Source organism: Dreissena polymorpha, chromosome 3, assembly GCF_020536995.1.
Source record: "Dreissena polymorpha isolate Duluth1 chromosome 3, UMN_Dpol_1.0, whole genome shotgun sequence".
Classification (NCBI taxonomy): domain Eukaryota; kingdom Metazoa; phylum Mollusca; class Bivalvia; order Myida; family Dreissenidae; genus Dreissena; species Dreissena polymorpha.
In genome coordinates, this window is record NC_068357.1 from 142,719,719 (window position 1) to 142,740,360 (window position 20,642).

Sequence of the window (20,642 nt, forward strand, 5' to 3'; positions counted from 1 at the left end):
ACGTAGATGAAATGTCAACTAAAGATATACCGATTCCTAAATATATATGTTTAATTGTTTTTGTGTCAAAATAACAAATGCTCCTGTATATATATGGCAGCCTCTTAGTTGAGCGTTCTTGTTATTAAGAACGTATTTTAATCCGAAAGGCGTATTTGTTGACAGATAACATTTGCTGCGTGTTATTGCAGATGAACTATAACGTTTTATTAAAGTAATGATAATTGCAGAAAGTTCTTAAAATATACGAAACTTTGTTCATATGTCTCCTTTATGTGAACGCAAGTGAATCGTTTAAATTCTCATTCGTATTTAGCCGCATGTAGTTTTCAATGCGCTTTTATGTGTGTAATTGATTTTTGCTATCGAGATCGATATCCTATATTCCAATAGAGAAGTGATCAATACGATCTACACTACTTTCAATTAGCCAATAAGCCAACGCCAAACAAGTAGCGTGCATGTATAATTGATAATACTGCCTCATAAAGAAGGATTTGTTGCATTAAGTAACAACGGTAAACAAAAAAATGACGGATTATCCAAACTACACGGATCCTTCGAGGTTTCTGTCAGTCGATTTCGAAATAGTTGGACTCGTTCAGGGTAAGATACTGCCTATTAATTATATATTTTATAAACAAGTTAACAATTTTTAAGCAAGCATGCAACGGTGTATGCACATAGGTCGCTGTTGCTTCTTTGGTATGTACATGTATATTAATTTTCTCTTCGGGTAGGTCGCATCGCCGGAACGCACGGTACATATTGCGTTGTCACTACAGTATACAGGTGAAAAAAATTGGCTTGCCAAACGTCATGAAATTTATGATCATCCGAATAAACAATAAAATTATACTCTGTGCACACAGCTTGTACAGCAACTATGTACAATCCCTCGTGATTGTGGTTGCACATAAAGCATATTTCATATATTTGACACATGTACAATCTTTAGAATGACAGTATATGCTCATTTTCGATCCAAACTTTGTTGATAACTTTATACAATTTATAAATAAATTAGAAACAACAACGTCCCTCACTTCAAGGTCAGGGTCGCAACTGACATTTGTTGTTGTATGCGACACGTTGTCTTTATATGATGTTCTCTGTTTATTTATTTCAAAATCCCATAATATACAGCTAATTTTTGAGCATGTATGTTCACTAGGTACACATCAGGAATAAGTAAAAAAAAAATGTGACATTGACCTTGAAACGAGCGACATGGCTGTTGCCTGCGAGACGTCATCTTTATATGATGATCATGTGGGACTATGCATATCGAATTCCTACACTGCATGGTAAACCTATGAACCGGACACTAACATGCATTGTCCATAAATACATATGTGAAATGTACATAAACATCGGAAAATCAGACTTAAGTAATGTCCTGATAGTAGCGTCGCCATTCATTTCGCGCAGGTCCTGTATCTCAAGTTAAAAGGTCACGGCCAACATAATGGTAACTGCTCAAACACTTGCATCATACAACTCGTGTAGACTATTACTTTCATCATTTATCGGACAATTGTTGTCAAAAATGTTCACAAAATGACCCGGGTAAGGCGAAAGCAATCTTATGCCATATGCGACCAGCGTGGCCCAGACGAGGTTGTGCATTCTCGCAGTCTTGATAGCTACGCTATCCGTTAATTCGACCACGAAACCTTGCGTGACTTCATAGCGGTTTGGTTAGCTCATGACCAGATTGCGCGACTTCGCTGGCTGGTCTGTACAAACGCTAGACGCAAATGACATAAGACCCATGTTCGCATGATTTTGGTTATTTGGTAACAACGTGTTGTTGGAGTGTCTGTGCCCTGAGGTCAATGGTCAAGGTCAAACTTACAGGTCAATGCTCAAAATATGGACATGACATAGCTTTTACAGACTTTGGCCTCATCATTCTAACAGCAATTTTAAAATAAAATAACACGCCTAATAACGTCACGCTACTTGGAGAACATTTTACGCGTAATGGCCCTATTCAAAGGTAATGGTCTATGTAATTATATATATTTATATATATATATATATGTTTGTCATTATTGCAAACGGGCTTGACATGTTTACGGCAGCCTTCTAGTTTTCATAAGATATCATCTAAACGTGATTTTTTAATTGAACGCTTATGTAGATACTAAAATTGCACTGATATCTTTGTTTATCGCTGTTTTATTTCATTTCAGGGGTTTTCTTCAGAAAGGTAAAGTATTTATGTTTAACAATGTCAACATCATGTATCTAATGTAAATATGATGCATATAATATAAAGTATCATTTATGTGTGTAATTCATTGAACAAACATACGAGGCTAATCAGGGACGAAACTTAACGTGTTTATGGAATAACGTGTTTTCCGTATAAATGAAAGTCTATTTTAAGCGAAAATGCACATGCATTAAGCCCCGTTTTCCCACAGCGCGAATCGTACTTATTTCACTCATGCAGTTTAATGACCATTTGAGATTGCATTTATAAGTTTTGATTTAGCGCACAACGTATGTATTTTATCTTCGCATAGCAGTCAGTGTGCATTTTTACGAAATTCAGAGTTTTTATAGAGGAAAATTGACAACTCTGTATCATAATAATGTAACGTTCATATCCCTTTCTACTTTGTATACTCGTTGTACATAACTTGACGCATGTTTAAGATGTTGTTGCGAACCAAATTCGATAGGATAGCGGTACTCAGACTGTGGACAACTAATTGTATGTAACATAGTGTATTATTAAACAATGCATTACCACGTGTAGTATATGAAAGCATTTACAATACGAATATCACCAATGATGCACAGCGAAAGCGGCTGTGGGAACGTGTCTTTAACCGCATCGGAATATTCCGATTTACGACATTAATGCCAATGAACGCCTTTCGGCAAACCGTATCGTTGCTGAAACTCAGCTCATAAAATGAAAATGGGCACTTCTCAAACTTTTCTATTACGATGGCTGCTTTTCAGCTTTTAAAAGATAAAGTGTATTAAATTACATATTTTGACGATCTTTACGTTTCGATGTCTTTCTCAAGAAATGATTTTTGAAAGATGCGTATGTATCTTAATACAATATTATCACGCTCGCCGTTCTGCTACTCTCATGATCAGTTGAGGGTCATCTTACACTTATGTAAACTACTATTCACTAGATAATTTACTCTTGAATTTCGATTTCGTCAAGAGAACCTCAGTGAATAGTCAGGGGTAGAAACGAATCGCTCAGACATGTCACTGAATTGTATCAATATTGTAGTATACCGCTACCATTTAGTTGTACCCAGCCTATGGTTTGGACGCTCTTGTCAGGATGGCTTCAAAACAACTGCGGTTCGTGTTTTCAACATCTTTTATTTGCAGATACTAAAAGTTACTAACACTATCGCATTATAAAGTCGACATGTTTCAAAAGGCACTTTCATCTAGACTTTAAACACAGATCTTAAAACCAGTATTTTCTTATAGCGCAGATAAATTCTTGAGCGCTCTGGAGTTCATTAAAACATAGGATGAATCATTTTAATGCACTAAATACTGTAACCAAAGATGTAAAGTAATTTTTAACTTGTAAAATAGCTTACCGTTCTTAGAATGGAGAAGATCTGTCAATAAAATCTAAATAATTAATGAAAATCTGATTTTTATGCCGTAATGAACGGACATTTTGTGATCATGAAAGATACCAAATGTTGTTTATCCGCGCTATTTATACCTGTCGCTCAGCAACTTAGGACAAAGGAGTATGCGTGATTCTGCGCACTAACAATCAAAACGACTTTGGAATTTCCTCAGCCAATCAAATTGACTTCGGATTACAACAACCAATCAAATGCATTTAGGAATTCTAAGTCCTAAACAAAGTTCTCTAGCGGCAAACATTCAACAATAATATTATATTTTAACTAACAAAACATTTTATGAGCATATATAGATGAGCAAAAGATCCTACATCTAACAATTAACAAATAAACTTCTCTCTGACCTAAACAAAAATGCAGTTATTACAGAAGAAATATTACGGTACAATATATCCGAAATATTGAAATTGCTGAAAAGTGCTTTTTAGGAATGACGAATTTTACACAATAGGCAACACGATTGAACATTTAACGACAATGAAATAGTATCTTAAAGTAACTTGTAGTTGTATTATTAAAATTATACAATGTTAAGTCACTTGGAAATGGATATAATCAAAAGAATCATTGCAAGATGACGGTTGGACTAGCTTCATTTAAGTTTGGACATTGACAGTAAGTTTTTACAAATACTTTTGGTTAATGATCTTTTAAGTACACATGCCAAATCATCATCTCAGCGTATATGTGCTGTCCTTAAACTATATGTATAAACCTGATGAAGGAGTGATAGATGAGTGATTACAATAATTAACAAATGACAATTGTTTACTTTTGAACTACACAACAATGAACATGGGAGGAGAAACTGCAAGGCATAACAATATTTTGACAATTGCTGTCGCACTGTTTATTGTTTATGTTACTTTATGGTGATATTGTCAATTGTCAAAATGTATATTCTTATTGTACGTATTCATTAATTCAATTATCAGAATGTATATTCTTAATGTACCTATTCATTACTTCAATATATTTTATTTTTGCTCTAACCATGTATATGTCACTATAACATACAACGTGCAGTCAAACTGTTCTTAATTCTGATTGCATGCTTGCTGTATATATGTTCTGCTCTCCTACCCTGGAGGAAATAAAAAATATATATTCTTAAGGAATGCTGCTGTTTCTTTTCTTGTTCTCTCCACAGTTTCTCTTCATTGTATGAGTGTTGATTATACACACAATGAAAAACATACATCGAGAGCTAAGTGTCATTTGATAATGTAGTAATCATTTGATATGAATATTGAATTATGTCACGTCTTCTGCGATTTCAGTACGCGCTGCACGCAGCTAACAAGCTGGGTGTGACGGGCTGGATAAAGAACACTCGGACCGGGGGCATCACGGGAAACATTCAGGGGGACAAAGGCCGCGTCGCTCTCATGTAAGAAAACAGGGACACTGCCATTCAAGTTTTATTAGGCGCCGACTGGAATGTTATGGTTTATCTGTTTGCTTTAAGAACACGCAGATGGAATTGATTTACATTATTACTATTACATTCTAACAAGACAAACATATGGTAAATTTTAGTATGTGTACGATTTAAACGGACCCATTACAGTTCTATAAACGTTCATACCATTTGTCATTGCGGTGCTAAATTACGTTATTGAAAATTTAATATTACTCTTAGGTCTATGGGGAAAAGAATTATTGATACACGGTTGACGTCGGAATGTATAAAGGTTATCCGGGTAGTCTTAGAAAATGACAATCGGTGGGTGATATGAATCGGGTATTTATCTGCAAACATATTGTATAGTGCCATACATGTGGTAAAAACATTCATAATATCTGGTTCAAGATAGTATACATTTCCTACTTACACAAGCCTCGCGAAAACGACGAATATTCCCCGAAAGAAGTATGGTGTAACGTGTTTCAGATTCCCCAAAATAACAACGCTCGAGATTCGAGATTTCAACTTACTAGACACGGACTGATAGACTCAAACACCTACAGATTCATGTTAATCTAAAGTCAAACATGATTCTCAGATTCTGTGAAGTATATGGTATGGTCAACCACAATCTAGTGTAGATTGTCAAAGTGCTCACACGAGATCTGTCCTTGAGTATCACACCGGACTTTGATTGTCATATTAATAAATTTTATGATATTGAAATAAAGAATGTAAACTGCGTATAAAAAGCTAATTTTTAAACTGTTATACTATGTTTATACTTTTAAATAATAAATCGAATGTGCATGTGTGTGTATTTCGAATTGAATGAGGTCCTTCCGGGCCAGAGACCGCATTGTGTAAAGACCCAGCAGTCCTAACTAATGTTCTTATTAGACTCACGAAAGTTTGGACGAATTTTTAATATTATAGCTGCACTTTGTGCGGTTATTTAGTTTTTACTGAAAAAAGTTCAATTTTAGTGTGGTCTTGTGCTGTGGGTAGACGGGACTGCTCGGAGGAAATCCACACTCTGTTATGGTGACCACGGTAGAAATCACAAGTTCCGGGTACGGGGATTCATTAACTACCTCGCTAAGCGGACAGCCATATTAAATCGTGTTCCGTGGTATGAATGCTTTGCTGTCTTGAGTGATTTTATTCAGGCTTATAAATGTATTCTCCAATTGTAGGAAAGAATGGCTTTGCACAGTCGGCAGTCCGCAGTGCGTCATCCTGGCGTGCAAGTTCAGCAACGAGCGCGAGCTCATTAATCTCGACCATCACCACTTCACCATCTCCCCCAGCGACTGGTAGTTCCGTTGTCCTTAAAGACAACGTCCGGGTGCCGGCGATTTTAGTCTGGAATTGCGTGAACGAACAATCACAATATATATTTATATATGCATTACATACAACTACAATGCGTTGATATGTTCAGTTACTTAAAGTATTACACTTTTATTATCAGTATTATGTTTATATAATTAGATAAACTAGTAAGAACATTCGATATTTTGCTATCTGTATCTGTCAGTTTTGTGTTCGTGTCATCTGTATTAAAATACATGTTCACATACATACGTTCACTTCATTACAAACATTTCATGCAATTTAAACCAGCAACAACAATCAAACCTTTGTTTTTAATTATTTTTTTTACAAACGTTAATATAATATATAGTTATATAATAAAATATAACTACATTCTTTCATGTGAATTCACATTAAGAAATAATTTATTTTTTACAATGTGGTCTTCAGTTACATTCTGTAACACAAGTATATATTTTGAAACATGCATAGGAACATACCGGTACAAGGGAAAAAATGAACTATACAGTTGAATGTCATAATAACTTCCTTATCAATTTGGACGACGTGGACGACGACGAAGACGACGACAATGATGATGGTGACGATGATGATGATGATTATGTAATACAAAATATGCAAAATATGATACAAAAATCAATCTTTCAAAATAAATCACATCAGACACATTACAACAAAGTATTAACATAGAAACAACTATCACGTGAGCATACATGTTTTGATACATGATTTGTTGGTAGTTATTCTTAACATTTTATTTTGAATGTAGTATTTGGAGACACTTGTCGGATGCTTATTGGAATGAAATTACATACGGTTCGTGCACAAAACGTAAACGCTCGTTGTCCATAATTTGTTCTAAACGGAATAGATGATATATCAGTGTGGGTGGTGGATCTAAGAGCGTACACATTGTTATTTGAGATATGAATAACATTAGTCAAATAAGAGGGCATTGTGCTTATTAAAATCTTATGAACAATAGATCCAATTACGCAAGTACATCTGTTAGTTAATGTCAACCAACTAAGTTCTTTGAATAAAGGAGCGAAAGGAGTTGAATATGGTTTATTCAGTATTATTTTAGCAGCTGATTTTTGTATCGAATGTATTTAACGTAAGTGTGACTGTGTTGCTGAACACTATAATGCGCAACAATAATCCATAGTCGTTTATATATGAGTTGTAAAATAGTGTCTTTGTTTCATAGTTAATAAACGAGTTTATTCGTTTTAATAATGCCAGTGTATAGTTAAGTTTACGGCATACGCTGTTTATGTGCGATTGCCATGTAAGATGCTCATCAATCGTAACTCCTAGTAAATTAAATTCTTTGATTTGTTCAAGGATAATGCCATTAATATTAAGTCTAAGGTGTCAGTAGAACTACGAGCTTTTTATAAAATCGTACATTTAGTTTTGTTTGGATGACATGTTGTTAAAGGAGCACCATGTTGCATATTTTGAATTTATAATCCGATACGTCACGTGTATTGTTGAATCGTCTGCGTAAAGATCAAGTGTTGAGTTTTTAACGAAGGATGGGATGTCATTACTGTAAATAAGAAATAAAGAATATTATATCATCTTCGCGCGGCAGTACACTGTTGTTCCAACAATTTCGGAAAATCTTATGATGATAAATACTTAACAAAAACTGTTTATGCATACATCATTAATATAGTAATTCGCTGTTCAATCTCTCCTGGTCGTCTGCGTCCTTGTCTGATAGTGCGGTCTAATTGTTTCATCGGTATATTCGTGTTATTGACGTTCAGTACAGATACTGCACATGAAACGAAATCGAACCCTTGACATAGACAGTTACCTGTACCAAAATCGCACCAACCCGCACATTTTTCTTCATTGATTGGTCATTGCATATAACAAATGGTAACCAATCAATATGTGCAACATTAAAAGATAAGGGTAAATGTCTAAAAAAAAAATGTATTAGCATGATATGACTCTCCAATTACGTTTAAACAATTTTCAAACAATAAAATATTTACGCTTTCATGATAGTTAAAACAAGGCGTTCGTGTGTATTTTTAATATGCACGATTGTGCGACAAATTATGTGATTCTGCAGTTAATAGTATGATGTTATTTAGTCAGTGGCCTTTATTATAATACAGACATCATGCTTTGATCTTCAAGAATGGTTTTACCAGCTTTTAAACATTCGTCCATAAGAATTATGTTCAATAGATTCGTCGTTCTTTACGTTAAACTTGTGTTGACGTCCTTCTGTCACACAGGCTATAAGATCGCAGACATGGTCGATTAACGGTTGCATCGGATCATTGGATATTGATACTCCATTCATACTGACGTCCATTGATCGCTACTGGCGTCTATTGTCAGTTTTTAGATTTAACTTTACATAATAAAAAAAAACAGCAGTCCAAATAGCCGTATACCAACGTGATGTTTTCCTTCTTTCTGTGTGGTAAAAAGGTTCAGAAAAAAAGAATCGTGTTTGCTCATGATGCAGTCGTGAGCAAATAACTTCTTGCGCCGAGTTCAACAACAGGGAAGTAATTAAAGAGAAGACTTGTATTTTATAGTGCGTTACAACGCACAAAAAGAATAACGAATTGAAGTGTAATATTTAAAATGGAAAAAGTTAGTTCCATCATATTTAATGAAACACTAACACGTTTCAGGTAAAGCTCATAGTCAGTAAAATCAAGGTTAACATGGTCGCAATTTAAAATAAATGCATGTGCTGTTTTCAACAACAAGGATAGTAACTACAGATAGGACGCGTTACGTGCATGTCGGTGTAAGTTTCATCGCAAATTAAAGAAAGTGTAAATTATCATGTATCTCGAAATGCAATGGCATATTTACGATACGAAAGTAACGAAACGAAAAGTTAGATGAACTGAAGTAAAAAGTAGCCCGAAGGTCTGTGAGTCACATTGGTTGGCTGTCTATAAAACATAAACGCTCTCGTGCTACTCATCTATATAAACAATGGCTGGCTGTTAAATACGATGGAAGTCAATGACTGAATTTACATATATTTTGCTACATTTACTTTACTGACATGGTCATATGGTTCTTATTATGAATATATTGTCATAGGAAACACCTTTACTGGAGTCGTATGCCAGTTTTCGTGCGTATATTCGCGTATATTATACAACTTATTGTTCTCATAAGTCTACTGGTGCAAGTACGCTATATAATCACATAGAAATAGCAATATATAGTCTACATGTGAAATGTAGTCTACAATCAAAGGCATTTCTAAAGAAATTGTAAAAATAATGTAGTTGGTTTATTTGCTTTTTTGGTCCACCGACCCTTGCTACAAAATACACATAAATCAATATGTAAACAATAAAGTAAACCAATACATGTTATTGTGAACAAAGTAAAACTCGTTTGTGGCGAAGCCAGACAGCTTGTGATATACGCAACATATTCCGTTTTTTCTTAGAACGTTTTCATCACGTAATTCAGTTTGGTAATAAACTTTATGCATATGAAAGACATCAGCAAGACAACCTCCGTTTTCAGCAACTGATTTTCACATTTGGCATAGTCTTTTATTTTAATCTAGATTATATCTGCCTTGTTCAATCATTGGTTGATCGGTTGCTGTTCTGAGACAGACATACGCGTGTCTAAATGAACAAAGACAAATCGTCTAATCATCTTAAAACCCTACGTTTATAACTCAATTAGAAAAAAGCATTGTAATTTGGAGATCAACACTGTATAAAAATACATTTTAGAGCCTTGTAAATATTGAAACAACAATAGCTGTGTTTTTGTACACAATGCAACCCCCATCCCAACTGCACTTTGAAGCTATTTTAGAGAAATGGTTAAGTCCCAGGTCCGTAATTTACTAAAAATCGAAGGACCGGAACGAAACTCTAACTTGTTTCGTAAGTCATGTAGGAAGACCCACACACCTAAAATAGATACGTTTCTGAAATTGTTTCGGAAATAATTCCGGAAAAGTTTTATTTTAAAGAAAATTCCCTTGCCCGTAACATCGTCAGATATCAATTAACCGGAAAAAAGCAAACTTGATCTTTAAGTCATAAAGGTAGACTCAAGCACAACTAATCTGTTCAATATATGCAAGCTTTTATAAATAAATTCCAAAAGAATAATATTTTTCAGAAAAATGTTAAGTCCTATGCCCGTTACATAGTCAATAATAATATAACTTAAAGCGTTTTGGGGAAAAACATCTGACCTGGATGCCGAGGGACGTACGGACATACGGACGGATAGTGCGACTATTCCGTGACACCCTACCGGTGGCATAAACAAGTGTTGTTTTTACGACGTATTTTTTATTCCAAACAAAACCAAATGCTAGAGAGGAAAAATGTTGCTCAGAAAATACCCATTTGTATAACTAACCAGGAAATGTTATCAAATAAAAAATGCATAAAAACATATGAACTAACTTAAAATAACAATAAAAGGGCATGGCCAGGCACTCATCTTAGAAAAGCAGCGAAACATGCGTTTTGCTTTTATAAACATTTTTAGCACTTGTATATATTAAACAAATTTACATGATTTTCTAGAGGATGAATTGTTTAAAAATTATTTAAAAAAAAACTTCTAAATTATATTCAGTGCAATAGTTGCATATACATACGTAACTGCAAATAGTTCAGTCGTTGCTCCAATGCAGAAACAATATCCGATTCTAATGCTTTATCGTCAGCGAATAAAAATATGGACATTTCAAAATCATATAATGACATATGCATATATAAGGATTAGGCCACTGAATTTGTTATATTTGAGTTATATTTGGTTTCCTTCTTATGTAACAGTATTATTGCTAAGCAAACTCATTGTTTGAGGGAAAAGTTTCGTTTCTAGCGAAAATGTTTTTGCCTGATTCCAAATTTAAAATATGGGTTTTCCTACATTAATAATAGCTCTCGACTTTTGGACAGTTTATTTTTGCAATCCTATTTTACTGGAATTCTGCCCTGTTGCGTTTATCTGCTTTCCTCGAAACGCTTTGAAATGCGTTTAAACAATCGGATTAAGGCCATTAAACCTAGCAGACGAATACTTCAAGGCGATGATCCATAATAAATTTGGCAAATAACTAGTTAACAGCTATTTAAATGAAAGTTATATTATATGCCATAGTAGTTTATCCGCACGTGCTATTATTCGTTGAAACGCTATACTCCTCGCATACCCGTGTATGTATACATGTTGCCTTTTAAGGATTATTCTCCTTCCATACTTTATTGATCTGTATTAAAATAATAAAAAAAGCTCAAAACGAGATACAAGAAAGCATGTTAATACTACATAATTTTGCGTTATTTATAGTACTATAAAGATGTTCAATTATTGCTATTCCCTTCATATTTAACATAGCGTATGCATTATAGGATTATATATTATGTAGGCGAGGGATTAAGAGCTATGTAACTTATCACTATCAGTTTTATTAATAAGATGTATTAAAAAGACGTATTTCTTTATTTAATCATCAACCCTGTCTCAACGTAAATTGTATTAGTCTTTAATTTAAAAATCACGGCTTAAGATTATGTTAAATTACCAATTAAATTATTCCTCAAGTGAGAAAAAAATCATTAAGATTTCTATATGGAATGTTTTACAAATATTTGCATTTCCTGCATTAAGTTTACATGTTTACACTTTTTTTAAATGCCGGTTCATTTGCTTATGACAAATGTAAAGACAAATCAATCTTAGTTAAATGTAAGAAAATAGTGTCACGAGTAAACGGGATTTGCGATAACTATAACATTATCACATGTTCAGTTTTCTTTGCATAAGGTTTAAGGTTATATTAAACTAAAACCGAGTCCCACAGTGTCCCATTATAACATGATCTAATAATATAATTGACAAATTTCAACGTTTTTTCTTGCCTTTCCGACGTTTTAATATATGTGAACCTTGTATTATTTTTACGATTGATATGTCCTTTTCCATAAACTTCAATCCAAAACATACCGTCTCGCTACTTCTAAGAAAATAAATCGCTATCGAATGGATCAACCGTAGAAAAGTTTTTTTTGAAGCATTATTTCAACAAAAGCCCTATACAATAGAACAACCCCCACCAAAAACAGTTAATCTTTCAAGGTAACTTCCAAGTTAAGGCATCAAATTACTATTGACACATACAGGATATTAGAAATAACCACAACAGAAAGGTAAACTTTGACGTCGAACATATGATCATTAATAATTCATGTGAAAAATCTCCGATCCGATAACCAAAAGGATCCCTTGCACTCGGGCTATCATCAATACTAAGATTTCCGTGATTCGGAAAATCGCATCCCCATTTGACGTCTGAATGTGTCCAGTTGCTTTCATTTTTGTAGCGAGCTGGTCGTTTAGTTTGAAATGAAACAATCCGAACAACGAGGCAAGAATCTCTTAGGCAAGACTGGTACCAATTGGCCTTATGACGCTAGAGTGGTCCCTCGACATCACTCTCGAAAATACATAACGATTTGGTTATAACGGCTTGCCCTGGTTGTGCATTGTAATAGCTCGTATCCAGAAGGTGACCATATTCAGGACAGTCTACACCTGGCATTGTCTCTGAATAAAATCCGATCCCATAGATAGCATCAGTAAAGAACACATCTTCCCTTTCGAACGAGTCACTTCCTTATATCAGTGCAATTTCATTGAGAGATATTTTATACGAAACACTTTGATTCTTGAACTACACATTAAACAGTGCCGGACCACGCAACATTTTCGTTGTGACATCAAAGGACCAACCCATCCAGCCGACAGTATGACATTGACCTAGGACCTTTCGGCTCGTATGTTCGGGCGGAGGCATGTATGCGTTGGCTCGTAGCGGTTTGGAATCCTCCTGACCGGTATAGTACCTCTTTGCAACCGTGTCTCTGTATCCAGGCGGAATTTTTTTTTTCCTTATGGAACCTGTGTTGTATGCCTGTAGGAGATCTTGTGCACTAGCAAATGGACCTTGGTTAAGATAGTAGTAATCATATGTACTCCAATCATTGGACGCTTGACTTGTGTTTACAATAAGAGCTAAGGGCAGCATGTCAAGAAGCTGCAGTTTCAACTCACGAAGGGTTTCTTTCATCCCCGTTTGACCTTCATATGGCCACAAGTGTAGATCCCGGCTTTAAAAGTACCGGTTGCCCCGGACCGACACTACTTTATATTTAAGCGGGTTGATTATCGGTGAATCCATAAAGTGGCTGTCGACTTAGCGTAGTGATTGGTACACGCGCTTCTCTCCTTAGCGATCCGGGTTCAAGACTATTTCCCGGAAGCATGTGGTGGTCACCATACCGGACAGGCACGGTTTTCTCCGGATACTCATGCTTACCCAAACGGCACAATATCACACTAATAGTAAAAACTTTCCGTTAAAATGCTGGTATAATTCAAAACCAAAGTCGTCCACAATTGAGTGAGAGAATTAAATTAATACGGTAGGAGTACTGGGGCACACCCCAGGGCATCTAAAAATGCAGCTTTAGACGCTGAAGGGCCTCATAAACTCCGAAATACACGCACACACAATCTGGAGAACAATTCGAATTGAGCACACAAGCCTAATGTTTGTTTTTAAATGGAGACACACAAAAAGTAAAAAGTAAAATATTTGTAACAACATAAACAGTGTTTAATGTTACATGGCGTCTACTTTATTTGAAAGTATGTTTTTAAATAAATTGATTTTGCCGTTCTGGATTGTGTCAGTATGTACATATTTTACGAGTAATGTTTTACGTTTTATTTTCCTTGCCTAGTTGCCAACATTACACAAGCATATATTTTTGCATATTCTTTGAGGTCCGGGTTTGGGCCTGCTGATACCTTTCCTTTGCCACCGAATCCGTCGCCAGGAAAGGAGTCATCATATACACTTTGCATTGGTAACTGAAAGTGGTGAAAGTTTTTATTTGTTCAGTGCTTTTGAACAGACACCATAACTATTTGCATATGTCCATTTCATTAAAATAAGATTTAATATGGGAATGTTACATTTGAATTGTATGAAAACATATTATTATTGTTTAAAACTATTGTGAGGTATTTTGAAAGAATCAGCCGTGCGGTAAGCCAGATTGCTATGATTTTGTTGTGTCTGTCAGGGATTCGAGATCCGCAGCGGGCGCAATTTTCCTTTGGGGTGACTTATATGAGGCCAGATGTTATAGGTAGGAATATCAGGAAGTCTGCGTCAAAGTTAAATTGCAGGAGGCGTTAATTGTGCGTGAGTCAGAAAGATCAGCTCAGTTGGTAAAGCAAGTTGCAAACTCGAGCCCCGCACTAGATGAAATTTTATTTCTGTGATAACTTAAAACTATTCTATCCTAGTTTCCATTGAATATACACCAATAAGTTTTATTTAGCTAAAACAAGTTTAACATACCCACTATCTCCTAACAGCACACCATCTGCAAAGTTTGTATGCTCCCGCTCCAGCTTTGCACAGAGACCCGACGTCCTGAAGATGTGGCTGTCATGGCATGACCCTGGCCAACTGGCATTGACACTTGTAAATTTCCCTGTATCACACACAAACTATAAATGAACACGAAGGCTTTGTATTTGAGTGTGACACCTTAAAGTTATTTAAGATGAGGCATAATTTATCCCTTTCGAAACCCGTTTTAACTAACGACCGTTTTGACTCTTAAAATGCTGCAATAAATTATCTCCCATGTTTTTAATATTACCATTAAAACCTTGCACCAAAAATAAACGTTCAAACATTTGATAAAGAAAAATAATAACAGGTAAGTTGTACATGTAAAACTTATTTTACATATTAAATAATCAGATACAAATTTATAATATCCTTAGTATTTTACTTGATTAATTTAGATATCTCACTGCTAACAATGCTTACAAAACATTTCATATGAACGCTGATTTTGCAAATAAAAATCTACAAGTACAAACAAATAAGCACATGATCTAAATGCATTTATTTATTCATTTCAGATGATATATATACATATGTGCAATGGAAAGAATAAAACAGCATTAAGTTTACCTTGATGATCACAGACAGCTTGGACATTTATGCTGTGAAAGCCTTTCCGATTGACATATGAAGCTTCATCATCATGAGGTGCCTGAATGCGGATGTGTGTTCCATCTATGCAGCCAATTACATTCGGGAATCCAGCAACTGCATAAAAGCCTTGTTTAACTCTTTCCTTCTCCACTGGTGATGGCCACACAACGAACTCGTGCAAGTGCTTGATGATGGCATCCGTTACATTTTCAACAACTCTAGATACCGTACATTTGTGGAATCCTAGAGTGTCTCCAATGACTGAATAAAATGCTCCAGTACCAAAAAATCTCAATGTTATGAGGATTTGTTGGAATGATGTCAGCGCATGGTTTCTGTTTGTTTGCCGTTGCAAATCGTCCTTAAGAAGATTTTCCAAGAAAGAGACTCCATTCTTAGAAAAACGATAACGTGCAATAAACTCTTCACTAGTTAATTCATCAAGATGATGTGACAGTCGAAATTCCTTTGGTTTCCTAAATGGCAGAACAGCTATAGCAGCCATTTTGAAACCTAGCGTTAACTGTTTAATTGTGCTTTAAACCTCAATTAAAGTTAACGGCAGAAACTGGCGTTAAACTGGCCGTTAAAAGCCAGCGTTATTTTGAGCAACCCAATGTTAACGCTAACGCTGATTTTAACAGGCCCGTTATCATTTAACGGTCCGTAAAGACTTAACGATGCTTTGAGCAACCGGGCCCAGTTCGCAAAAAGGTACACGTTTAATCTAGTTCAAATACGTGTCTACAGGTCTATGATATTAATTCACCATGCATATCGGAATATCAACAGAACAGTATTGCATTAAATATCGTTCCTAATAGTACATAAAAGAACTACGCAATTGCAGATTACGAACTTAAATTGTAACAACTATATAAATGTTAGATTTACTTGACGACATATTTGACCAGTTTTTACACTTGACTTTGTTTGAAATACAAAGGCCTTTTGTTCGGCGTACACATGGTCAGTTTAAAGACTTTCAACTCGAGTTTCAAATACTGGTGCAAAGCATATAATTGTGTGCATTGCCAAAATAAGACAATTGTTGAATGGAAAACCCGTTAAAGACTTTAATATAGTCTGAACTTGAAACATTATCTTTACACTGACATGCTATGCGTTATATTCTAAAGGCGTTATAAGAAACATTATACTCTTGTTTGTGAAACGGTAGTCTGTGATAGGATTATGCAGTGTAAGAGATTAATTAAAATTAAATTTTGCAACTAAGCTGGGGATACTAAAAGTGAGTTTTCGCAAAACGTTGTTGAATTATTGCATGACATGTGCATGTTTTTTTTAATAAGATACATTATGTGTTATGAATAGCGTTAAGACCGAGATAAAACAAACATGGAAGTGGCCGATATGAAACAAACTTCTGTTAAAGTATCTAGCGTTCTTGAGGATATTGGAGTTACTGAAGAAATGGTTTATTTTAGAAGGCATATACGTCTTTTAATGGAGAAAATTCAAACAATTCTCAACAAACAGTTGCACAAACCGGGGAAAACATATATATTTGGTAGCCAGAGTGAGGGATCAACCACTCAAGGAATGCAATCAGACACAGATCAATTAAATTGTTATAACATTAAAACTGCATGTTTTACTTTGTCAAGGTACGATTCGCCACAAACAAATATTATTAATAGACAAACCGCATACTGTTTACCTCAGTGCTGTATACTTCAATATGTACTATTTTGTGACGGCGACAAAGCCATTCCTTTACGAGAAAGTCACTTGAACGATTCGATTAAACGCGAAATCGGTAATGACTACATCATTGATGAAGATGGACAAATTTTGTTTTCACACACTAATTTATTTTTGGAATTGACGGAAGAATTGAACGAAAAGGTGGGCGCCATCGAGCAACATGGTCCGGCGTTAACAATCGATTTAAATATTGACATGATTTTTGCAATTTACTGTCCGACTTTGCCTAATGATCTTCTGGCAATTACTTTAAGGCACAAACCTGGCCATTGGCCTAAGCATGAAACAGTTGAAAAGGCCAGAGGAATGGGCATGTTCCTTGTAGCACCTGGCAATTTGTGCAATACTTCTGTCTACAGATCAAGACTTGGATATTTGACCGTGCGATATCCTAAAGAGTTCCTGTGCGCGCAATGGCGAATGTCTACGAATAGGATTGAACGTTTGCTTATGTTTGATTTAAACATCATTCAAATGAAGACATACATTCTCCTTAAAATGGTCCGAAAAGAGTTCTTAGCGCCGGTTGTTGACGGCCGTTTGAGCACCTTTCACATAAAAACGGCGTTTTTGTTCACTTTGGAAAACATTCCCGAAGAAGAATGGCAAACTGAAAATATAATTAAATGTGCAATTTACTCGATTTATATTTTGAGACGTTTTCTTAAACGTCGCTTTTGTCCACATTACACAGTTGCATCGGTAAATTTGTTTGCGGGAAAGCTTGAAATGGGTGACTATGAGACGTTAGAATATAAACTAATAACGATGGCGAAATCTAAACTTGAATGCGTCTTTCGTATCCAAATAGATGATTTAGGAAGTAGGTTGTCAACTGTTCCAGGAATTGGAATTGCCAATTTTTACTCACGCCAAAGAAACGTAAATGAAATAAGTTTTTCACTAAGTTTAGCATTTGCAGCATTTACAAAAAAATATTTGGCCAGCTTAAATGGACAGATATGCTTCGGTAATCGAACTTTACTTCAAATTATGAAAGAATGTGCGTACAGCATGAAAGTTAACAGTGAAAAAAAGAGTGATTTTAAAGTTGAACTATGTTTTGTGCTTCAAAACATCTCCAGCTTTATAGCATCATTGGAAGCATCTGATTTCATCGCGAATCAGCAACCAGTTCCAACATATATCTTCAAGATGTATGAAAATTCTTTGAAAACTGGTGAAATATCGAACTATTTAAAATATGCATCTTTTCTTGTCATGATAAACAGGTTGAACGCAGCAGAGAAGATTCTTGAAGACGTTGGTAAATTGTGTGCGTCAAACACAGTCGAAAACTCCTTGACAAATAATTTCTGCAGTAAAGTTATACCTGTAACATACCCGGAAAACGCACACACATCAACAGAACGTTTAATATCATATGCGACTAAGCTTGTTTTCGATGTTGAATACAGAAGGGAGGAGGTACACTGTGTCCCAAACCATCTTAGATATGAAATGTACAGAACAATCACAGCGGATGATTTTCGTGATAGAATCAACACTCGGAATAGTGAATGGATGGACTACACCGTCGTTGATGCAAAGCCGTTCTTGTTCTTTCTCCAGTACCTCTCCGCGTATACGAATGAAAAGAAAAAGCGTGCAGCGAAACAAAACCTAAATGAGTACATCTGTAAGATTGATGTAAGCATTTACCATGGTCATCCGGACACCACATACACCATGATGGGGAGTATTTTGGAGCTTGAAAACAACATTACAGAAGCTTGGAAAATGTACAAGAAATCGGTTCAGTTGGTTCCACGCAACAATGCCGCTTATTGGCACCTCTTCCGTTTAGTTGGTCAACATGTCTTTGGTGTTTTGTGACAGAAGCAGTGTGTATCAATATACCACATTCTACTTCAGGAAATGTATAAGTGGTGTATATTTGTTTCTGCGACATTGAAAACTCAAATATAGAAGAATGTTTTAATGAATTTCTTTATTTAACAATATATAATTTATATGTAGACACAACTAATGAACACTTATTAGCCTATATGTATTGCTCAATCTTGATTATTTCTGGTCAAAGGATTTGTTCTACTTACTTACGCGCGAGTTCAAAAATGGTTCTGGTCCGTTGAAGATATGTCTGCAAGGGTGCAGTTCAGTTCCGATTACATATAGGCTTAGGTGCAAAAACGGTTTCGTTTCGTTGAACAAAAATGCCGAGAGAGCGGGGGGGGGTAGTTTTTTTTTACATAGCTAAAGCAAATTGTTGTTGACACTCTAGAAGTCATTTTTTCTACCTACTTTTCATTAAACTTGCTCAGATCATTTGTTATTATGATATCCCGTAATAGTCCGCAAAGGTTCTGGTTCGTTGGAAAACATAGCCGCCTCGGGTCGGTGCATTTCTCATGTACAAAAAAATGTACATTCTTTTTACATTTGATATTAGCATTTACCATGGTCATCCGGACAATACATACACCATGATAGGGGTATTTTGGAGCTTGTTAACAACGTTACAGAAGCTTGGAAAATGTACAAGAAATCGTTTAGTTGCTTTCAAGCAACACTTCCTCTTATTGGCACCTCTCCGGTTTAGTAGGTCAACATGTCTATGGTGTTTTGTGACAGAAGCCGTCTGTAGCAATATACCACATTCTACTTCAGGATATGGAATCAGTGGTGAATATTTCTTTGAAGAAAACACACATAAAGAAGAATGTTTTAATGAACTTCTTTATTGTACAATATATAATGTATATATAGACAAAACTTATTAACACTTAATAGCCTATATGAATTGCTCAATCTTGATAAATGTTGGTCAGAGAATATAATATTGGTGCAAGAAGGCAGTTCAGTTCCAATTACATATTTGCCAACTGCAAAAACGGTTTAATTTTGTTAAAAAATGCCGAAACATGCGGATTTTTGGGGGGCAGTTTGTTAACATAGCGTAGCAAAATCTTCTTAACACACTCTAGAAGTCATATTGTTTACCTAGTAATCATTAAAACTACTCCGATCATTAGTTCTTATGATATCCCAGTATAGTCCGCAAAGGTTCTGGTCCGTTGTAAAACATGACCGCCTCGGGTCGATGCTTTTTTCATTATATGGCTTTAGTCAATCTCTTGCACGACGGTTGGGCTCAGAACGGACTATTGTTATGAAAGCGTCTCATTTATGTCATGATCATTCCAAGCGTTCATCATTGAGGTTACAGAATACTAAACAATCTCTTGCAAGACGGTTACATTGCATTCACTGCATTAAAGAAAACCATCTCATACCACGATATCTTATATCAGTCTTAATTCATTATTATAAAATTGATATGTTTTTTTATGTTAAGAAACCAACATACATACACACGTCGAAGCAATTGACCAGTCGCCAAATTATCGATCGCTCCGCCCACATAGTCACGTGGTCTAGTGATTAGAAAACTCCGACAAGCAGATCGCAATTATAGCGGATTACGTGA

At 35.4% G+C, this 20,642-nt stretch overlaps 1 protein-coding gene and 1 long non-coding RNA gene across 3 annotated transcripts; one reads left to right on the forward strand and one right to left on the reverse strand.

The window, feature by feature from the left end:
* Positions 1-384: 384 nt before the first annotated feature.
* LOC127873892 (acylphosphatase-1-like) lies at positions 385-6,640 on the forward strand. Its single transcript, XM_052417994.1, has 4 exons — positions 385-606; positions 2,199-2,215; positions 4,931-5,040; positions 6,255-6,640. The coding sequence occupies exons 1-4, from the start codon at positions 531-533 to the stop codon at positions 6,376-6,378; spliced, it is 327 nt and encodes a 108-aa protein (XP_052273954.1). The 5' UTR covers positions 385-530; the 3' UTR covers positions 6,379-6,640.
* A 3,048-nt stretch (positions 6,641-9,688) lies between these two features.
* Positions 9,689-15,588, reverse strand: LOC127871768 (uncharacterized). Of its 2 annotated transcripts, none has more exons than XR_008045543.1 (3): positions 15,440-15,588; positions 14,813-14,948; positions 9,689-14,316 (listed from the first exon to the last, which is right to left on the reverse strand). It is a non-coding gene; the product is annotated as an uncharacterized LOC127871768 (long non-coding RNA). The 2 variants fall into 2 exon arrangements; XR_008045544.1 differs by lacking the exon at positions 15,440-15,588 and adding an exon at positions 15,255-15,287.
* Positions 15,589-20,642: the final 5,054 nt, after the last annotated feature.